The sequence below is a fragment of the Salvelinus fontinalis genome, unplaced genomic scaffold (genome assembly GCF_029448725.1).
Source record: "Salvelinus fontinalis isolate EN_2023a unplaced genomic scaffold, ASM2944872v1 scaffold_1005, whole genome shotgun sequence".
Classification (NCBI taxonomy): Eukaryota; Metazoa; Chordata; class Actinopteri; order Salmoniformes; family Salmonidae; genus Salvelinus; species Salvelinus fontinalis.
In genome coordinates, this window is record NW_026601214.1 from 1 (window position 1) to 22,585 (window position 22,585).

At 40.4% G+C, this 22,585-nt stretch overlaps 1 protein-coding gene across 1 annotated transcript; it reads left to right on the forward strand.

Annotated features, from left to right (window-relative positions):
- Window positions 1–10,549: 10,549 nt before the first annotated feature.
- On the forward strand, window positions 10,550–22,505 carry LOC129848134 (uncharacterized). Its single transcript, XM_055915609.1, has 9 exons — window positions 10,550–10,668; window positions 13,884–13,998; window positions 20,537–20,581; window positions 20,708–20,777; window positions 20,868–20,944; window positions 21,038–21,136; window positions 21,259–21,339; window positions 21,450–21,554; window positions 21,998–22,505. Exons 3-9 carry the CDS (start codon window positions 20,552–20,554, stop codon window positions 22,166–22,168), a joined length of 633 nt encoding a protein of 210 aa, XP_055771584.1. The 5' UTR covers window positions 10,550–10,668; window positions 13,884–13,998; window positions 20,537–20,551; the 3' UTR covers window positions 22,169–22,505.
- Window positions 22,506–22,585: the final 80 nt, after the last annotated feature.

The window sequence follows — 22,585 nt, forward strand, 5'->3', positions numbered from 1 at the left end:
ATGCAAGTAATGTTGTGAATTTGTGATTCATAATTGCCATTATAATTTTGAATATTCCATCAAAGTTATTTGTTTTGACAGTCAAAACAACTCAATTTTACGATTAATCACTTGAATTGAGTAACTTGAGTTGACGGAAGTAGCAACTATATATTCTGACCTAAACACTGACTTGTGCATTGCCTAATGCATAATCTATGTATGTTATTGGCCATTGGACTGCTCAGTCAAAACAACAAACTTTTACGATGAATCACTTGACTGGAGTAACTTAAATTCGGAACTAAAACATTAAAAGTAGGCTATAGCTTGACGCATATCCTTACCTTGGACAAGCGTATCCAAAAGGCCTATCCAGTTGTGCGTGAAGATACCTTTAGGTAGATAAAAGCACGGTACGGGTTGAGACACGCTCGGTATTGTGAATCTGTAACACTGCTATAAAAGCACGTTTTCATTTATAATTTACACTGTAGAATGACCTGCAAGCCAATCAGAATCGAGTTTTAAACAATACCGTGGGTTTCATGGAACGTCACAAACATATTAGGCCATTTGCGTCACAGATTAGTCACTGAACATGGGTTTAATAGCTATATTGGCTATATGTACAGTATATGCACATCGTATTGAATTGAGATTACATTTACTGCACCACTGTAATTATGTAGCCTAATCCTATGAGGATCATATGTAAAATGTCAGAATCATGGCACATGAAAACATAATTAAATTGACTGCAGATTATAAAATTCACTGTGACACAATATCAATGTAATTCCAATTAAATTACGTTGAACCAACGTGGAATAAACATTGAATTGATGTATGTACCCAGTGGGAAGTGATCAATTCGAAATGATTGAATACATACAGTACTACAAAGAAAGATATACAAAAATTGCTTCGAAAAGATCGAAAAACTCTAATTTCCCTGGGCCAACCAAACGTAAAATGTATGTACGGATTACTGTACATCGTTTTGGATGAAAGCGTCTGCTTTCAAATCTCTGACTCACACATATGTACAATCTCGCAATGTTTATTTCTGACACTTTCACGTTTGCGGGATTTTGTGAAGTAATTGATGAGCAGGAGAGCTCCATGAAATCAGTGATATGGTAAAGATTGCGACATGAGAGGGAGTAACATTTCTAGCTGAGGAACAATTTTGGGGTTTTCTCACAAAGTTTATAGTTTTAGACTGCAGTTGCAATATGTTTTTTACACAAAAAATGATATCTAACCATACAATGAATACTTTTGTAATTAATCAAACCTTTGACATATATTTTTGACTATTTCCAACGAACAAGCTAGCTATCGAAAAGTGTCAGCGTGTGTGTAAGAAATACCATTGTAATAACACAAGCATATTGCTATTACATTGTTATAACTAACTTCTTTCTTAAACAAGGTTCTCTCACATACTCACAAGCAGAAACTGAGGCACACACACACCAGAGACAGATGGCTGACACAGAACATTCATAAACACTGATAAGGCAGGGAAGGCCTTGAGCAAGAGTGCTTGGTACGGCTTCCCACGAAATAATGAGACACACACACATAACCAAGGACAGAGGGCTGACTACGCACACACAAAAAACTCCTCTTCAGTCTGAACATTTTTGAAGACAAAGAACTCTACTCAGAGCCAATGGGACAGTGATACTAGCCTGAAGGAGACCTCGCCCAACTCATCAGAACCAACCAGAGGACCAGAACTTCCAGACTCAACCTACTTTCTGTGCTGTATAAAATGACTATGTATTTCTGTTATCTGGGCTCTGTCTGCAGGTTCCATACGAGCCGAATGAACGAGTCCAAGCATGCTTGTATCAGATATCTTTACCTCTGAATAAAACTGCTTTTTATTATACGAATATCCACCCTGTCCAGAGTCTCTACTTCGTCTCAGTTCTCCAGTAAACTTGTGTCATCAACAAAATGGTACCAGAGGATGGTTTTCTTCTCTGAATTCGATCCATCAAAGTTGACAGAGAAAAGAGACAAGTGAGAGACGGATCAGAAAGGAAGGGTGACCGGTCCGACGGAGCAGCCGGGAATCCAGCTCGCCTCAGGAAACTGATCTAGACGGCCGTCAAAACAGAGGTAAGCAGTACCTGTTAAATCAAAATCTGCATATTGTATAATAGGAAAATCCAAATTTAAAGATCAGAAGTACTGAGGTGGAGTATGGATTACTGTTAAATTTATGATAAATGTCTATTGTAAATGTAAAAGCAAACATGTAAAGATATCTGAGATATAGAGAGTCACATAGTCGGGTAGAAGCCGTGAGACTCAGAGTTACATAGTCGGGTAGAAGCCGTGAGACTCTAAAGCAATTAAAAAGAGATTCACATATTCGGGTAGAAGCCGTGAGAATCCAAATAATTTATAGAGGGTCACATAGTCGGGTAGAAGCCGTGAGACTCAGAGTTACATAGTCGGGTAGAAGCCGTGAGACTCTAAAGCAATTAAAAAGAGGGTCACATAGTCTGGTAGAAGCCGTGAGACTCAGATCCACATAGTCGGGTAGAAGCCGTGAGGATCTAAGAAATTGTGTTATAATTGTAACTGTGTTGTAAAACGATTCACATAGTCGGGTCGAAGCCGTGAGAATCCAAGAAATTGTGTTATAATTGTAACTGACTTGATAAAAAGATTCAGATAGTCGGGTTGAGTGAGAATTCCGTGAGAATCCAAGTCTAAAAAAGGTTCCCCAGACTTAACAACATTTGATTGGTTAAAACACTTGGAAGTTACCTAGGGGGAATCAACAAAATAAAAATAAAAATACGAGTTCAGATAGCGGGCAATAGTTGACTTGGCACTTAACTAGATGCACTGTGAAGAACTTAACTTGCGATCAATGTATTAATGTTGTTATGTAATAAAATACAAATGTGGAAATGTTAATTTGAATGCTATGTAAGTTTGGCCGTTTCACGAGACTCACAAGTTGATAACTTTCGGGAGGACAGCTGAGTCTTCTTTTGGCCCGTTGTACAGCCGCCGAGCTGAAAACTAACTTGTATTTTTCCTCTATTGTGATGTTGGTGTTTCCATAATTCCTAAAATTAAATGGACAATTGGTACAGCAGCGCTTCGATTTGTTAATATACTGTTCCGGAAGGGCGATTCCGACACCTTCTGGGAAAGTATTTAACGAATCGAAAAACTAAAAAGCAATTAAAACTATTGCAAAATAATTCTTAAAATTGAATTGACAATTGATACAGCAGCGCTTGGATTTGTTAATATACTGTTCCGGAAGGGCGATTCCGACACCTTCTGGGAAAGTATTTAACGAATCGAAAAACTAAAAAGCAATTATAACTATTGCAAAATAATTCTTAAAATTGAATTGACAATTGGTTCAGAAGCGCCTGGATTTGTTAATATATTCTTCCGGGAGGGCGATTCCGACACCTTCTGGGAAAATATACAACAACTCGAAAAAACTGATTAACAGTAATAACTGCTATAAATAATTATTTGTGTGCGAGGGTGAAGTGCAAGAGATAAGTCTGCACTTGCACCGAGAATTCGTCTCGGGTTTTATACTCAGAGACGGGCTAAGTATACAAAGATAGTGGATAGATTACACACACATAGTACTTAATTTATAAGACAGAGAGGGTCTCGTGTAACGCGCCAATCAAACCCTTAAGGCTAAGATAGCTAAAGTATGTGCAGGTTCGAAGTTGATATGGGTTGAAGCCCTGCCTCTGGCGTTGATGGCCATGAGAGCCTCTCCAGGGGCAGGCACCCATCTCTCTCCTCATGAGATAATGACTGGTCCACCAAGAGAGGGAGGTCATATGCCCGCTCTTGATGTAATTATGTGAAACAACTGACGGAACTCTCTGTAGCACTCTCTACCCAGGTTCGCAAGGTCCGAGAGGGGAAGCTGCCAGGAGGCACGCCACCACGGAATGTAAAATGGTGACTGGGTGGGGTGAGAGTCCACAAGAGAAAGTGGCTAGAACCCAGGTGGACTGAACTGAACGAAGTGAAGGAGGTTACTTCACACTCAGTTCAGGTCAAAGGTAAATCAGGCGCACCTTGGCACCACCTCACACATTGTACTCTAGCTCCAATTCCTTACAGAAGTCAGAGCCGATTTGAGCGGCCTAAATTTGATTCCAAATTAAGACACTCCTGATTCAGGTGATGCGGCATTAAACTTCGCCTCCCCTGAAGAAGGAACCTCTCCCAGTTAGAGGGACATTTCTCTCTCCCTGGGCAAGGTTGATGGGATATCTGGCCCCTTATTTGTGATATTCCTTCACACACTCATAACTCTTAGAGCTGTACAGAGAATGGACAGAAGATGGCAGTATTGCAGCACTCAACGGTCTCCCAGAAAATGGAGAGCCGGTTTGAAGGCTGGTGACAGAAAAAATTAGAACCAATTCGGAGTAGAGAGAATACATTTAATAACTTATTTAGGTTAAATTTACAGACTAATGATATTATTGTTATGGATTGGCTGACATGCGATATAAATTTAGCGAAGTATATGGTAAGTTTACACTTTGGAATGGAAAGAGTTGAGAAGTTGATTTTACTTATACGATAGTTTTGCTGCTAAACTTAGTTGGAGTAACTAGAAGTTTTGCCTAGAGGCATGAATAAGACAGTCATTTTTGGTATTATATTGGCTAGTTGCTGCGTTCTGAACACAGGTTGAGCGCTAGTAAAAGCATATCTTTATTTGAACTATACTAATCTATTTGATAAAAGTACTAAACCTGTATATTTAACATTTGATAATGATTTACCGGGTGTGGCTGTATTAAATTATGCTAGAGAAAATTGGTTGTGTCATTTAGAGGGAAAATGTGTACATTATAGCTTTGAGATACTTTTCAAAAGTTGCTGAAAGTTATTGGTTTTTGGTTTAGGTAACACCAGAGAATTCGAACAATAAGTAAACGTATTCTAAACGTGATCTGTTTTCATTATGGGGGACAAAGAACGACTCGCAACCTGGTATGGCAGGCATGAGAGTTTTTAAAGGGACAGTGTACGTTTATCACAGTTGTATGGTTAGTACATGAAACATCGGGGAAATTTAAAACGAATGATTTAAATCACCTCCTTACATTCGTGTTTCATACTATGTCTAGATTTACTGGGGGAGCCCTTTGTCTTAACAAAGTCCCTTGTCTGAATAAAACTCAAAGTAAAAAACCTAGTATTATCTTGTCTCTCGGAACACGGAAAACCCCTTGGCCCAAAACGTTTACCACAAAAACAAAACCTAATAATCATGATAATACCCTTAATACCCTCTTGACCTGTCTTCATTGCATTTTCGTGTGGATTGATCACCCACAGGGGAAATGTAGTGAGGATAATGAAATTGTGGTCATTTGGGAATACTAGTTTTGAGGTAAATTGATATAATAGAGTTTATAACTCTTGACCATAATTGTAGTTTTAACCACAGAGGAGTCAGGATTCTGTTTTTAAACATTGGCGATGACGGTTTTGAATGGGCTGTTATTGAATTGGTTTGAACAGGAGATATTTTAAGCCTATAGGGCATGGAAATAAAAGTGATAGAGAGCTTATTAGTAAAGAAAGGAATTTATATGGTTAGCATTTGTTTTGGCCATAAGAAGATAGAGATAGGTTTATTAAGGTTATGTAAGGACTTTAGAGATTGACACTATAAGACATGTTGTTAATTTTAAATCCATGATTTTAGATAAAGTCAAAACAGTGAGACACTTAGTTAATGTTTGGGACCAAGCTACAGACAGATAAGGGAAAGGGCAGACAGAGTGGCCCTCCCCGCACTGCTGAGACCTTGAAGGTTTGAGAGCAGAGAAGGGAGTTTTGGAAGGGGCGCCAGGACAGAGATAACAGAATGGGTAGATAACAGTTACTGAATGGAGACAAAAGGGAGAATTGGACATGTGGAAAATAAAAGGGGCGCTCCAACATAATAATGTAGAACATAAGAATATTTTACTAAGTCATTATTTAGAATAGGTAAGGTTGATCCCTGGCCAGAGCCAGGTATCAAACGGGGGAGGGGTACATTGTGGTCTAGGATAGGATGGGGCCTATTGGATAATAAACTAATTAAAAAATCTAGCTAAAAAATAGGCATAGAATTTAAAAATATAATCAGATAGAACAAATGATAAACTGTTTGTTGACCAAACCTGTATGTCCAAGATTTTATGCATTACAGGTGAATTAAAGGAGAAGGTGATTCACTCGACCTGGGGGCATATCGCACTTGGAGGGTGAGACACACTGGCACTGCCGAATGATCACAGAGTTAAGGAGAAGAACTGTTGCTAATAAAGCTCAGGGGTCAACTCCTTAATGAAGAATTCCCTGACCCCGACCTGTCATCACTGTGTTTGTTCATAGAAGTGAAAGTGTTGCTTGGTCTCTGGCTGATGATGTGTTCTCTGGGAGAGGATGGGGCTTTACAGGACTGTATGTGGTCCTGAGTTGTCTGTTTAGGATACGATGGGGATGTTACCATCACAGTACTGCCAGAACCACCACCAGTTCCAACAGACCAGGTTCAGCCGGCCTCCTCCACCACTTCAAGACCAAGTCCCACACCATCACCTAAACTCTACAATCTGGTATAGGTAATAAATGAAAAAGACATCTCAGATAGTGACCAATTGGGGACTGATTCTGGTTATGAGGGAAGGGAGAATATGTGGTTGGCCTATAAAACACTTAATAGAAAGGACTGTGTCGTATGTGGACATGCCAGACCTATTCTGTCTGCCCACCCATTTGCCCTAAGTAATGGGGAAGTTTGGATGTGCATATTGGAAAGTTTAAGCCAAATTCAACCCTGTGTAAAACTCTGAGTCTTGTGTTCCCAGAAGTCCGTCCCCAGAAGACACCATGGGGGGTTAAGGCATATGGGGGATATTACAGCTGTAACACTGGTACAGGTAGAGGTATGGACTATGGGAGGTTCCCTACTGCTGTCTGCATCAGTAATGTCACTATTAACTAGAGGTGTTGCTGATGTATGGTGGATGTGTGGACCTGCCAGGCGGTTGACCCCATTTGGAAAGGAGATTGTCAGGGAACATGTGTTTTGGCCAGTCTGATAAACACCATTGCCTATGATTGAGGTTACAGCTAACCAACTTTTGGGAGCTGCACATGACAGAGGCTTGGGACCAACCCAGGAGACGGCAGAAACGTGACGCTCCTTGGTCCGAGGGAACAGATAACATTCACACCAACCTGTTGGGGGTCCCAATAGGGGTCCCCCACGAATTCCAGACATTAAACAGGAATGATGGCCTGTGGCATCTGATGCCCATCATTGGCCCAGCTATTGTTGATGCTAAGCATAATGCCTGGATCAATTATATCTACTATAATTAATAATGATTTGTTAAATACACCCACACAGCACTTACGGGAATGGCTGAACAATTGGATGCTACCTCTCAAACCAGTAGACAAAATAGACTAGCACTGGACATGATTCTGGCCATCCAGGGAGGCGTATGTAAAATGTTTGGAGAACAGTGTTGCACGTTTGTCCCTAACAATACTAGTTCGGATGGGAGCATTTCAAAAGCTCTGAGTGGGTTGGCAAGGTTATCAGTGGAGATGAAGGGTCTTGCAGGTGTGGAGGAGACTGGACTGGTCCCTTGGCTGGGTGGTTGGTTTGGTAAGTACACTGCAATGATGATTACTGAATTTCTGACATTAGTTGTTGTTTTTCATTTCTGTGCTGCCTGTATCATACCTTGTTTGAAGAAGTCTGTTACAGATGTGGCAAGGGCCTCTGGTATGATGCCGCTGCTTGCGGCTCCAGTTGGAGAGGCTGATACGGAATCAAGCTTTCGCAGGAGAGTGGGCCTGACAGAGGAGGACCCTTGGTTCGCTGTAGTTGATGTTGTCAAATGAATAAAAAGTGATGTTTGTCCTCCCTGTTGTGAAGGTTTGAAGTTCCCGGGTGGCGACGAGCCCACCTGGTACAGGTTGTATAGAGGGATGGACCTGAGGGTTTAACATACTCTTGTTTTTTGGTTACTAATATGTCCAGGGGTAGTTCTTGGAGTGGTCTCCTTTTGGTCCTTGCTCATCCTCATCGTGGGCAAACTTGCACCGCCCACTCTCGACGGTGCTATCCTTACAGCTACAGGGGTCTCGGGACTTACGAATAATTGGCTATTATTGGCTGAGGAGGCGGGCAAGGCCACCCACCAGAGCTGTGTGGTGTGTATGGGAGCCCGTCCACTCCTACGCATTGTACCGGCTACCCTACCTGACGTATGTCTTCTTCCTGTTATGAAACATGACAACCCAACTGCCAACTGCTCCATATGGGACAAGTTTTACCCTATTGTTAAAAGTACTAGAAAGGGCCCCGATGTTTTCTTCTCAGGTTGCCAGGGCTAATTTCACTGGTATAAATATGTCCCTTGGCCCTCCAATGCTGGGAGCATTACCTTATGAATGGTGCAATAACACCCATAATCCTAATGCCCCTTTCCAACCTGTGTCTAGAGCTGATGTCTGGTGGTGGTGTGGAGGAAATCATCTATATGACCGCCTGCCAGGGAATGCCACTGGTCTTTGTGCTCTTGTCTCTCTGCTTCTTCCTGTTTCAGTGTATCCTATGGAAGTAAAGGACCTGATGGCCCGTGTAGAGAGGGACGGGGATTTATCCCGGTCCAAAAGATCAACAGGAGTGGATCCTGGAGACCCCACCTATATTGACGCCATAGGAGTCCCTAGGGGGGTGCCAGATAAGTATAAACTAGTAGACCAGGTTGCAGCGGGTTTTGAATCATCATTTTGCTGGTGGTGTACAGTTAATAAAAATGTGGACCGAATCAATTACATTCATTTTAATGTCCAGAAACTGGGCAATTGGACTCAACAAGGCTTCGAGGCGGTCCATGGCCAATTGGAAGCTACTTCCCTGATGGCATTCCAAAATAGAATTGCGGTGGATATGTTGTTGGCTGAACGCGGAGGTGTTTGTGCCATGTTCGGAGAGCAATGTTGTACTTTCATTCCCAATAACACAGCAACTGATGGTAGTCTTACTGTTGCTTTAGAAGGTCTTCGTACTCTTAATGGGAAAATGAAGAGCCACTCAGGAGTGAATACCTCAATGTGGGACTCTTGGATGGATGCGTTTGGTAAATATAAGACGCTTGTTTCTTCCATACTGGTATCTATATCTGTCTTCGCTGCGATACTGGTGCTTTGTGGATGCTGTTGCATTCCATGTATTCGAACACTGGCCACTAGGATCATAACTACTGCTATTGATCCCAACCAGGCAGAGAAGGGACAGATGTTTCCTCTGCTTGCCCTGGAGGATGCTGAGCCAGGCTATTTGACTGATGACTGATTCAACGCCATTTATAGCTTTTGTCACGTCTCTTGTGAGACGTGAAGAGAGGGAATCAAAACTTTATCTCTGATAAAGTTTACTCTAATTTTGCCATTTATAGCTTTTGTCACGTCTCTTGTGAGACGTGAAGAGAGGGAATCAAAACTTTATCTCTGATAAAGTTTACTCTAATTTTGCCATTTATAGCTTTTGTCACGTCTCTTGTGAGACGTGAAGAGAGGGAATCAAAACTTTATCTCTGATAAAGTTTACTCTAATTTTGCCATTTATAGCTTTTGTCCTAGCTTTTGTCACGTCTCTTATGAGACGTGAAGAGGGGGATTTGTAAGAAATACCATTGTAATAACACAAGCATATTGCTATTACATTGTTATAACTAACTTCTTTCTTAAACAAGGTTCTCTCACATACTCACAAGCAGAAACTGAGGCACACACACACCAGAGACAGATGGCTGACACAGAACATTCATAAACACTGATAAGGCAGGGAAGGCCTTGAGCAAGAGTGCTTGGTACGGCTTCCCACGAAATAATGAGACACACACACATAACCAAGGACAGAGGGCTGACTACGCACACACAAAAAACTCCTCTTCAGTCTGAACATTTTTGAAGACAAAGAACTCTACTCAGAGCCAATGGGACAGTGATACTAGCCTGAAGGAGACCTCGCCCAACTCATCAGAACCAACCAGAGGACCAGAACTTCCAGACTCAACCTACTTTCTGTGCTGTATAAAATGACTATGTATTTCTGTTATCTGGGCTCTGTCTGCAGGTTCCATACGAGCCGAATGAACGAGTCCAAGCATGCTTGTATCAGATATCTTTACCTCTGAATAAAACTGCTTTTTATTATACGAATATCCACCCTGTCCAGAGTCTCTACTTCGTCTCAGTTCTCCAGTAAACTTGTGTCATCAACATGTGTAGTTAAATTAGCCTGCTAACGTCTCCATAGCTAGTAGCATGTAATCAGGACATGACCAAACTGTTGCTGAGATAATAGATGTTGAAACTTCCAAGGAGAAAAGAGGCATTGTTGAAACTCACTCATATGCTTGCAGTGTAAAAAAGGGGGGTGAATGCGATTCATAACCGAATACCCCAACCAAGGAGCAGCTTCCATTTGACAAAGAAGCTCTGAATCGTCTGTGGCCGATAACTGAGAGAGCAAGGAAGGAAGGGAAAAGGGGATACTTTGCGGGAGCTAAGGCTTTTGTTAATGGAAGGGAAATTCGCGCTGACGCCTAGTTTGTTGACTGCTGGACTTGTCAAGTGAGTTGTGCAGGACTGAGTTTTATTTGCTAATTTGATAAAACTAGATATTTATTGAGGAAAGAGCATTGTTTGTGTGAGCCAAACTTTTTTTATATATATATATTTTTTATGGCAGGGAAATTCGCACTGACACTTAATGTTAGCTTAATGGCTATTCGTTTTTACCAATCTATAGTACAATGTTATTTGGAATTGTATAAATATATATAATTTAGATCAACCACTTACGTGGTGCAAAGGTATGTTTTTATTTGCAACTAGTAAGACCTTTTCTTTTTATGAGAACCCGATTCATGTGAACGTATACAAGTTTAATATTCTTCATATAGTCACTTTGATCGTAAATGTCCATTTCTGTTTTTTCTATTAATGCCAGGGGAATCTGTCATTTTTTGAAAAGGAGATCTTTATTTTTGTATTGTAAGGGTAAGAGTGCCGATTTATTTCATTCAAGAAACTCATGCCTGTTGCACAGATACTGCGTTTTGGAAGTGTCAATGGTGATGATATGAATGACATTTGGTTTTCATTTGGTACTAATCGGTCAGCAGGTGTCCCTATTTTAAAAGGCAACTTTAAGGCTCATATATTGAGTCATGAAGCAGATAATACAGGGAGATGGATTATACTATTGGCAGATGTTAACCATGTTCAATTCATTGTTGTAAATACTTAAGCTTCCAATAACAAGTCAAGTAACTGTATTTTATTTAGAGACATTGAGAGGAAAATAAGTAAAATGATGTCTAAATTTCAATTGGCCAAAGTAATATGGGGTGGAGATTTTAATACAGTATTACATGATAATCTAGATAGATGGCCTCCTATGGATAGCAATTCTGTTTGTGAGATAAGGAATATATGTCTAAGGTTAGGTGTTCTAGATATTTGGAGACATAAGAACCCAGATAAGATTATGTTTACATGGAGTACCAAAGATTTATCTATACAATCCCGTATTGATTTCTGGCTGATATCTGAAGATATTGCTGACAAGGTTGATACAGTCTCGATTGAACCATGGATTTTAACAGACCACAACGGGATCTCAATAAAGATAAATATGCATGGTTTGTCAACCCAAAAAAGTTAAAGGTTACTGGAAAATGAACAAGACTTTACTAGAGAATGAAGTATTTAAGAAGGAAGTAGCAGGAATTAATGATAAATACAGGAGTTGTGCCTGTGTTATGAATATGTTTGGGAGCTAATATATATTATACTGGGAGCTAAGGAAATTTGATTAAGGCTTTTGGCTATTTCAATGGGAAAAGAAATTGCTCGTGCCAAGAGAGAGAAAGAATATGACATCATAAAGGGAATAATGGATTAAACTAAAAAAAGGGAACTAACTAATCAGGAATTACTGGACCTATCATCATTGCAAATGCAGTTAGATTGTTTCTACGAGGAAAAGGCCCGGGGAGGGTTTGTAAGAGCAAGATGATTAAAGATATTTCTTTAATTTAGAAAAAAGGCCAGGCGAAAAGACTTCCTTCCATATGTCAATTAATGATTAATAATACTCCCAATAAAAATCCAAAAGAAATCTCTCAGCATGTTTCCCAGTTTTATCAGAATCTGTATACATCAGCCCAGCCAACTTCCAATATGTATCTTTTCTTAGACAATGTAGCAAAGAAGTAGCTAAGAAGATAATGATTTCAGGGATTTTTGTGATGAGTTATCTGAAATTGAGATAAGACTGTATTAAAAGCCTGAAGGACAATAGGTCCCCTGGAAATGATGGTTTAATAAGCGAGATTTATTAATCATTCAATGATAAATTGATTCCTTTCATTCTTGCTATGCTTCCTGTAATTAAGGTGTAATTACTATGATTCAATGGACATGGGTGGGGAAATATTTGTGTGACGACCTAAAATGGGGGCAGAAGCTCACCAGCACCCCATCTTATATGTCCAACCACCCTGAACGTCAGACTCTATTGAAACACATAGTGGTGTAAAGTACTAAAGTAAAAATACTTTAAAGTACTACTTAAGTAGTTTTGGGGGGTATCTGTACTTTACTATTTATAGTTTTGACAACTTTTACTTTACTACATTTCTAAGGAAAATAATGTACTTTTTACTCCATACATTTTCCCTGACACCCAAAAGGAATCGTTACATTTTGAATGGCTAGCAGGCAGGAACATTGTCAGTTTGATGTACTGCCAAATACTCTAAAATGAAGTTGGAAGCGACTTATGGTAGAGAAATGAACATTCAATTCTCTGGCAGCAGCTCTGGTTGACATTCCTGCAGTCCGCATACCAATTGCACAATCCCTCAGAACTTCAGACGTCTGTGGCATTGTGTTGTGACAAATATATATTTTAGTGGCCTTTTGTCCCCAGCAAAAGGTGCACCTGTGTAATGATCATGCTAGTTAATCAGTTTCTTGATATGGTGCACCTTTCAATGTGGATAGATTATCTTGGCGATGGAGAAATGCTCACATGTTTTATTTTTTTTGGCGTACAGAACATTTCCCGGGACCTTTAACTTCAGCTCATGAAACATGGGACCAACCTTTTACATGTTGCGTTTTTTTGTTCAGTATAGTTTATTACAAATATAGCCGTATACAGTCCTCCAGATATCTGTTGACAAGGACATACATCACTGTGTATTTGTTACACTGTACATACAAAAATGGCCAAACATTTTTTTGTTTGTTGCCATTTTCCATTGTTACTAACTTGTACTGGTTAAAAGTATGATTAAAGAAGAAGAAAAACGTTTATTTTTTGCAAACCATGTTTAGTACTTCTAAAAGAGACAATGACAAATTCATGGTTCAACAAGATATTATAGTCATCAAAAGGGCAGAAATTTAGCATTGATATACTTATGATACAGTACTTTACAGCTTTGATTGGTCACAGAATATATGACATGAAGGGGTGATGTAATTATCTGAATTACTGTAGATTTGAATAGTTTAGTTAATCAAAAGTGAAGTATGGTTATAGGTCCAATGGGTGTTGTTCATATACCACTCTGACTCAAAATCAATATATTAGATACATACTATTTATCAGCATATTGACAGATTATTGCTGGTTGCAAGTTATTTTACCCTCTTTGTTTCTTTTGGAACAATGGCAATTAAGTTGATTAAAATTAAGAATAGATAGATGGGCTACCACTGGTGTCACAGGCATTGTCACAGGTCTTGACCACCATGTTGCGATGCTTCTTTAGGATCACGTTGTTGTTGTCAGCATAGAAGAGTACAGAGATGGGACTGAGCTTGGTGGTTGTGCAGCACGCTTTGGGAACCTCACCTGGCTTCAGAAGGTGAACCTGCCATTAAACGGTAAATCAGACTCATTCATACATGCACTTTCATATAGTCAATGATAATATCCTGTTATAAAAGAGATGGGTTATTTAAGCAGTAAGGCCCAAGGAGGGGTGTTATATTGGCTATATACCACAAACCTCAGTGGTGCCTTATTGCTATTATAACACCTACTCATTCAAGGGGTTTTCTTTATTTTTACTATTTATTTAACCTTTATTTAACCAGGAAGGCCTCATTGAGATTTAAAATCTCCTTTTCAAGAGCGTCCTGGCCAAGATAGGCAGCACCAAGTCATTACAAAAATACAAACAAACAACAAGTAATCTAGTAGAAACCATTGAATTCACAAGAGTATAACAAAAATCAAAAACAGCAAATTAAAAACATTGACAGGTCAGGGAATCAGTCTCAAGATCATTCATCAGTGATTTAAAAATACCAATCGGGACAAGTTCTTCCAGTTTAAAAGTATTTTGTAAAGCGTTCCAAGACGATGGCGCAGAGTACATAAAAGCCCTTTTACCAAATTCAGTTCGGACATTTGGAACAGTTAGCAGGATAAAGTCCAGCGAACAAAGAGAGTACCCACCACATTTCTGAACAATAAAAATGCCCAAATAAAAAGGTAGTAAACCCAAAATGGCTTAATAAATCAAAGTATACCAGTGACTGAGCCTACGGGTGACTAGAGAAGGCCAGCCAACCCTGGTATACAAAGTGCAGTGGTGCGTAAGGGTTTTGCAGTTTAAAAAAAATCTCAAAGTGCCATGGTAAAGGGTATCAATTGATCTCAAACACTGAGCGGAAGCATTCATATATAAAATATCTCCATAGTCTAGTAAAGGCATAAATGTAGCTGATACTAGCCTCCTGGCTTCAAAAGAAAAACAGGCCTTATTCCTAAAATAAAATCCCAATTTCAGCTTCAATTTTTTTGTAAGTTGTTGAATATGCAATTAAAATTCCAAGATATTTATATGAGGTTACAACCTCAATCTCCTTGCCCTGACAGGTAGTAATAGGTGAAAGCTTCAGAGGTCTATTTCTTGCTTTAGAAAACACCATTAGTTTAGTTTTGTCAGTATTGAGGATAAGCTTCAATTGACACAAGGTATGTTGAACAGTATAAAAAGCAGTTTGCAAGTTCTGGAAAGATTTTGTAAGAGACGAGGCACAACTGTAAATAACAGTATCATCAGCATAACAATGAAGTTGCGCATTTTGGACATTTTTGTCTAAATCATTTATATAAATAGTGAATAAGAGAGGACCAAGTACAGAGCCTTGGGGCACACCATTAAAGACAGACAATTTAACAGACATAAGCCCATCAAATTGAGTGCACTGAGTTCTATCAGACAGATAGTTAGCAAACCATGCAACTGCATGCTCTGAAAGACCTACACTCGAAAATCTCTGCCTTAGTATAGCATGATCAACTGTATCAAAAGCCTTAGAGAGATCAATAAAAAGTGAGACACAGTGTTGTTTTTTGTCAAGGGCTTCAGTGATATCATTTAAAAGCTTCATGGCTGCTGTAATTGTGCTATGCTTCTTCCTGAAGCCCAATTGGTACATTGATAAAATAGAGTTAGTAAATAAAAACTATTTTAGCTGTTCACTCACAAGGGTTTCAAGTAGAGATTGACCTATTATTTAAAAGAGTTGGATCTCCCACTTTTAAAAGTGGTAGGACTGTCACGATCGTCAAAGGGACTGAGAGAGGACCAAGGCTCAGCGCGTGGAAAGTACATCTTCTTTATTAGAAGAAGGACAAAACGAAACAAAAACATCAAACGTGAAGCTATAAATGACTAAGTGCAAAAACATGCAACATAGACACAGACATAGACAATTCCCCACAAACAGCTAAAGCCTATGGTTGCCTTAAATATGGCTCCCAATCAGAGACAACAATAACCAGCTGTCTCTAATTGAGACCCAATTCAGACAACCATAGACTTTCCTAGAACCTACACTCAACCATAGACACAGCTAGACACCTTCACTCAACACAAACCCATACACTACACCCAACACCCCCTTTACCATATAACCACCCAAAACACAAACATTCCCCATGTCACACCCTGACCTAACTAAAATAATAAAGAAAACAAAGAATACTAAGGCCAGGGCGTGACAAGGACAAATGCTGATTTCCAGATTTTCGGAATATCATTACATTCCAGGGTTAGATTGAACAGATATGTAAGTGGTTCAGCTATGAAATCAGCTGCCAGATTTAAAAAGCAGGGATCCAAATGATCAAGACCTGCAGGCTTTCTCTGATCTAAGGATTTCAGGACTTTATGTACCACCTGCACTGAGAATGGCAAAAAGTTTGACCAGCTCTAACTGGTTCATCCACACAGGGTTGTACAGAGACAGAGGTCACTGGTTCATCCACACAGGGTTGTACAGAGACAGAGGACACTGAATCAAACAGCCTACCAGATGATACAAAGTGCTCATTGAAACAATTCAGCATTTCAGTTGTCATATACAGCAAGAGAGTCCTTCAAAACACATGACGGTAATTCAGTAACATTACTGTTACCAGACATAGACTTAATAGCCTTCCAAAACTTTCTAGGGTCATTCAGGTTATCAGTGGTAACAGACATAAAATATTCAGACTTGGCCTTCCTGAGAAGAAAAGAACACTTGTTTCGTAACTGCCTAAAAATAAGCCAATCAGCATCAGAACATGATTTCCTTGCTTTAGCCCAGGCTAGATTACGGTCGTGAATAATACAAGACAGCTCAGAAGAAAACCATGGATTATCCCGCCCTTTAACCCTGAACCTGCGGAATGGGGCATGTGTGTTTACTATTTGGAAGAAAACATAATTAAAGAATATCCAGGCAGTTTCCACATCAGGGATAAGCTCAATCTTGCTCCAGTCAAAATAAAACAAATCATGAAAGAAAGCCTGCTCATTAAAACACTTCAAATTTCTCTTACGAATAAAACATGGGTTTGTCTTAGGAACCTTAGTATTTCTAACAGCATAATGGTCACTTAAATCATTACAAAAATCACCAACCGCAGAATATTTATGTGGAACATTTGTTAATATCAAATCAATCAGGGTAGATTTATCTGGGCATTTAAGATTTGGGCGAGTGGGTGAGTTAATCAACCGGGTAAGATTCATAGAATTACAAAACATTTTTAAATCATCAGACACCGGTTTTAACCAACACCAGTTGAGATCACCAAGATCATTTCACTGTAAAGAAGTTTAGACATAAGGTGCGTCAAAGAAGAAAATGCTATTTTCTACATTGTTGAATAATAGTGTATACATCAAAACTATGAAATAACACACATGGAATCATGTAGTAACCAAAAAAGTGTGAAACATATCAAAACATATCATACTGTATATTTGAGATTTTTCAAATAGCCACCCTTTGCCTTGATGACAGCTTTGCACACTCTTGGCATTCGCTCACCCAACTTCACGTGGAATGCTTTTCCAACAGTCTTGAAGGAGTTCACACATATGCTGAGCACTTGTTGGCTGTTTTTCCTTTACTCTGCGGTCCTACTCATCTCAAAACATCTCAATTTGGTTGAGATCGGGGGATTGTGGAGGCCAGGTCATCTGATACAGCACTCCGTCACTCTCCTTCTTGGTAAAATAGCCCTTACACAGCCTGGAGGTGTGTTGGGTCATTGTCCTGTTGAAAAACAAATGAATTCTCCTGAGTAGCGCTGTGGTCTAAGGTAAGCTGTGCAGTTAGAGATCCTGGTTGGAGTCCAGGCTCTGTCGCAGCCGGGCCGCGACCGGGAGACCCATGGGGCGGCACACAATTGGCCCAGCGTTGTCCGGGTTAGGGGAGGGTTTGGCCGGCAGGGATGTTCTTGTCCTATCGAGCTCTAGCGACTCCTGTGGCGAGCCGGGCGCAATGCACACTGACAGGGTTGCCAGGTGTATGGTGTTTCCTCCGACCCATTGGTGCGCCTGGCTTCCGGGTTAAGCAGGCATTGTGTCAAGAAGCAGTGCGGCTTGGCTGGGTTGTGTTTTGGAGGACGCACGGCTCTCGACCTTCGCCTCTCCCGAGTCCATACGGGAGTTGCAGCGATGAGACAAGACTGTAACTACCAATTGGATTCCACGAAAAAGGTGTAAAAGTAACAAACAATTGTTTTTATTTTTTTATAATAATTTATTAAAACAAATGATAGTCCCACTAAGCCCAAACCAGATGGGATAACGTATAGCTGCAGAATGCTGTTGTAGCCATATTGGTTAAGTGTGAATTCTAAATAAATCACAGACAGTGTCAACAGAAAAGCACCCCCACACCATATACCCTCCTACTCCATGCTTTATGGTAGGAAATACACATGCAGAGATCATCTGTTCACCCACACTGCATCTCACAAAGATATGGCAGTTGGAACCAAAAATCTCAAATTTGGGCTCCAGACCAAAGGACAAATTGATTGTGTTTCATGGGCCAAGTAAGTCTCTTCTTATTGGTGTCCTTTAATAGTGGTTTCTTTGCAGCAATTCAACTATAAAGGCCTGACTCACACAGTCTCCTCTGAACAGTTGATGTTGAGATGTGTCAGTTACTTGAACTCTGTGAAGCATTTATTTGGGCAGCAATATCTGAGGCTGGTAACTCTAATGAACTTATCCTCGGCAGCAGAGGTAACTCTGGGTCTTCCATTGCTGTGGTGGTCCTCATGAGAGCCAGTTTCATCATAGTGCTTGATTGTTTTTGCAACTACACTTGAAATATTCCGTATTGACTGACCTTCATGTCATAAAGTAATGATTTCTCTTTGCTTATTTGAGCTGTTCTTGCCATAATATGGACTTAGTATTTTGCCAAATAGGGCTATCTTCTGTATACCCCCCCCCCCCCCCCCCACCTTGTCACAACACAATTGATTGTGTCAAATGCATTAAAAAGGAAAGAAATTCCACTTTTAAGAAGGCACACCTGTTAATTGAAATGCATTCCAGGTGACTTTCTCATGAAGCTGGTTGAGAGAATGCCAAGAGTGTGCAAAGCTGTCATCAAGGCAAAGGGTGGCTACTTTGAAGAATCTAAAATATATTTGGTTTTGTTTAACACTTTTTTGGTTACTACATGATTCCATATGTGTTATTTCATTGTTTTGATGTCTTCACTATTTTTCTTCAATGTAGAAAATAGTAAAAATAAAGAAAAACCCTTGAATGAGTAGGTGTTCTAAAACTTTTGACCGGTAGTGTAGAGCCTTCAGTGCTTTTTTCCGTGGGCTGTGGCCCCACCTTGTCTGAATTTGGTCAATATGTCCTCCAAAAGACTTTATAGCCCACTGTGGCAAAGATTATACTTTCAGGAGTTAAACAACACAATAAAAAATCACCTTGTTTGTCTCATTCTTCCAATCTAGCTAGTGACTTTATAAAACACAATATTTGGTATTTGTATTTTATATTATACCAACGATATAGGAAAGCAACTGGTAGCAAAATAGCCAAAAACATAAAATTAGTAATTCATTCAAGGTTATCAATAGAACATTGTCAGAAAATAATAGTCTAAACCCAATGTCTCTATCAAATATGGTTGAAAAGTTACCGACGATTTACTCTGAGATTTAACCTCACAACACCAAATATGGAACACATACAACCAAGTGCGGTGCAGTCTAAACTAGTAATGGTCACAGCAAATGATCATTATTATTTCATCAACACTGTCAAGTACAAGTATATGAATGTTATAATATTGTAGAGAACAAGCTAATGATTAATTCTATGTAATTTCTAATGACATCAGGCAAAGAAAACGATGTATGGACATGAATTTCGTAGCTCCCTCTTGAATTGACCCTTTTTCTCTCTACATTGTATAGCAAGTAAGTGACTATATAAAAATAATATATGTCATTCATCAGACACTTTTATCCAAAGCGACTTACAATAAAACCTGCTGTCGTTTATGTATGGGTGGTGACGGGAATCGAACCCACGACCCTGGCTTTGCAAGCGTCATGCTCTATCATGGTCATGGGTGCACCTCAGCCACGTTTAAGGTCCTAAACGATATCTTAACCGCCATCGATAAGAAACAATACTGTGCAGCCGTATTCATTGACCTGGCCAAGGCTTTTGACTCTGTCAATCACCACATCCTTACCGACAGACTCAACAGCCTTGGTTTCTCAAATGATTGCCTCGCCTGGTTCACCAACTACTTCTCTGATCGAGTTCAGTGTGTAAAATCGGCTTCCTGTAGCCTGGGCCTCTGGCAGTCTCTATGGGGGTGCCATAGGGTTCAATTCTTGGGCCGACTCTTCTCTGTATACATCAATGATGTCGCTATTGCTGCTGGTGAGTCTCTGATCCACCTCTACGCAGACGACACCATTCTGTATACTTCTGGCCCTTCTTTGGACACTGTGTTAACTACCCTCCAGACGAGCTTCAATGCCATACAACTCTCCTTCCGTGGCCTTCGATTGCTCTTAAATAAAAGTAAAACTAAATGTATGCTCATTGGTCACTGATTTTGAATGCTTGTTTTGTTGTCGTAGGGTTGGGAGGAGGACATGCTGCCTGAGGAGAGGGAGGTTCCTCTGGTAAAGTGAGTTCCTCTAAATGTCTGTGTAGTCTGGGCTTGTCAGATGCTGAAGGATAGTGGTCATAATGCTGCTATCCCCCATTGACTCTAATGGTTGACATGCTCCAATCCCTCCCTTTCACAGCCTCTACCTAACCACCAAGAGAGTGGAGGACATCGCCCTGAGGCTCGTCTCCCTGCGCCAGACCATCACTGTGAGTGGACACACTTTTCTTTTTCTCTCTGTGACTTCTTGTTCTCTCCTAGAGGAAGATGTCTCACCCTAACTCTTCCCTCTCCCCTAGACCCTGCTTGGTTCCACCCTGAGCAGGAACCATCTGTTTGTGTCCTCCTGGGCGCACTGGTTCAGGCCAACCACATGGTAACTCACTAACGCATTCTCTGTCAAGGGAAAGAGAGCGCCCCTGAGGTGAAATGTGTTCTGTTCACTAAGATGCTCTTTTCTTTGTCATAGGACGAGGCCAAGTTCATCCGTACTTATAACGACTTTGTGGACTACCTGAGTGACCCCTCCAAGCGGAATGACATTGAGAGGGAGCTGGCTGAGGCAAAGGTGAGTTCATTAACTCTTTCAAGTCTCACTGAGTTCTTCCACATGCATGTCTTCTATACATCACAGTAGCTGATCTATATGAAATCATTCCTATTTTCTCCAAACGTGTTTTCTTGTCCTAGATCCATCATGTGAACATGATAGATGTCCTCTTTGAACTGGTGCTGTTTGGGATGATGACAGCTCAGAAGTCCCTGATGGTCGTAAGTAGCATCTCACTGGTACATGTTTTGATATCTCTCTATTAGCAGTTTCACTTAAATTCCTCTTCTCTTCTATTCTCTCCTCTTTTCTCCTCCTTTGTTTCCTTTAGCACGCCGGTGGGTTTGTGGAGCATCTGTACGCTCTCCTGTACTCCTTTCTGCCCACTGCTGCCAACATGGAGCCAGAGGCTGACAGATACCTGCTGCTGCTCAATGTAAGAGTCAAGAGGTTACTTCCTGTTTACTTCCATATTCTTAGTGTACTTCCTTTTTACTTCCTTATTCATGGTTAACCAGGTTCCAATGTTATTTTAGGGGGAGTATTTCTAATTGTCTCTCTCCTCTTGATAAGCTAGTAACTCAGAGCCATTTTCTATGTGTTGTGTGGTGTTCTCTTCAGGGCGGGCTGATGGCTCTCCTAGATGACATGTTTCTGGCCTGGTACTTTAACCCAGAGTCTCTGGTCACGGAGCTCTCCAGCCTCCTGGAGTACCACTTGGAGAACCTCATGGCCAGCATGTAGTCCTACTGCAGGGACCATACTCCTTTCTCATTCTCTCTCTCTTTTGAAGGATTTGAGGACTTGAAGTGCTTTATTGAACCCTGATTAGTTAACACCCATTAATTGAATGTATTCTCTTGTTTTCTCTCCCCACAGGATTCTTGTGACACTTTGCCACCCAAGAGGGATCTAGACACCAATGCACTACATTACTTTGCACTGAATTTGAAATGTTTAAATAGTCTGTCATGGAAAGAGCAGGTGTCCTCAATGTTTCGTATTATCAGTGTGTGTAGTAACCTGGTACAGTATAACGTTTACCACTAGAGGGGGTAATTGCTTCAGTCTTGAATGTTACTTCTCACTATCCCTACTCTACATTAACAGTCGGCAATTGTAGACTCCGGTGACTTGGGTATCTTAGTTTTTTATATTTGCCATTAATGTCTGAACCATTTACCATCTTTCCCACTGAAACCAGTAATGTTAGCGTTCATGTGAGAGAGGGTGTAGTAGTTCATACTGACCACTAGTTGGATCCACTAATTGTGGACAACATCCTTGTCTATAGTCGAAGCAAAGAGGAGCACGACCGAAACCTCCGCGCGATGCTGCAAAGGTCCCGCGAGAGAGGAGTCCGGCTCAACCCGAGAAGAGCACAGTCGGCGCTACAGAGGTCAGCTACTTTGGACATCTTCTCACAGCGACTGGAATCAAGCCAGATCCACAGAAGATCTCAACCAT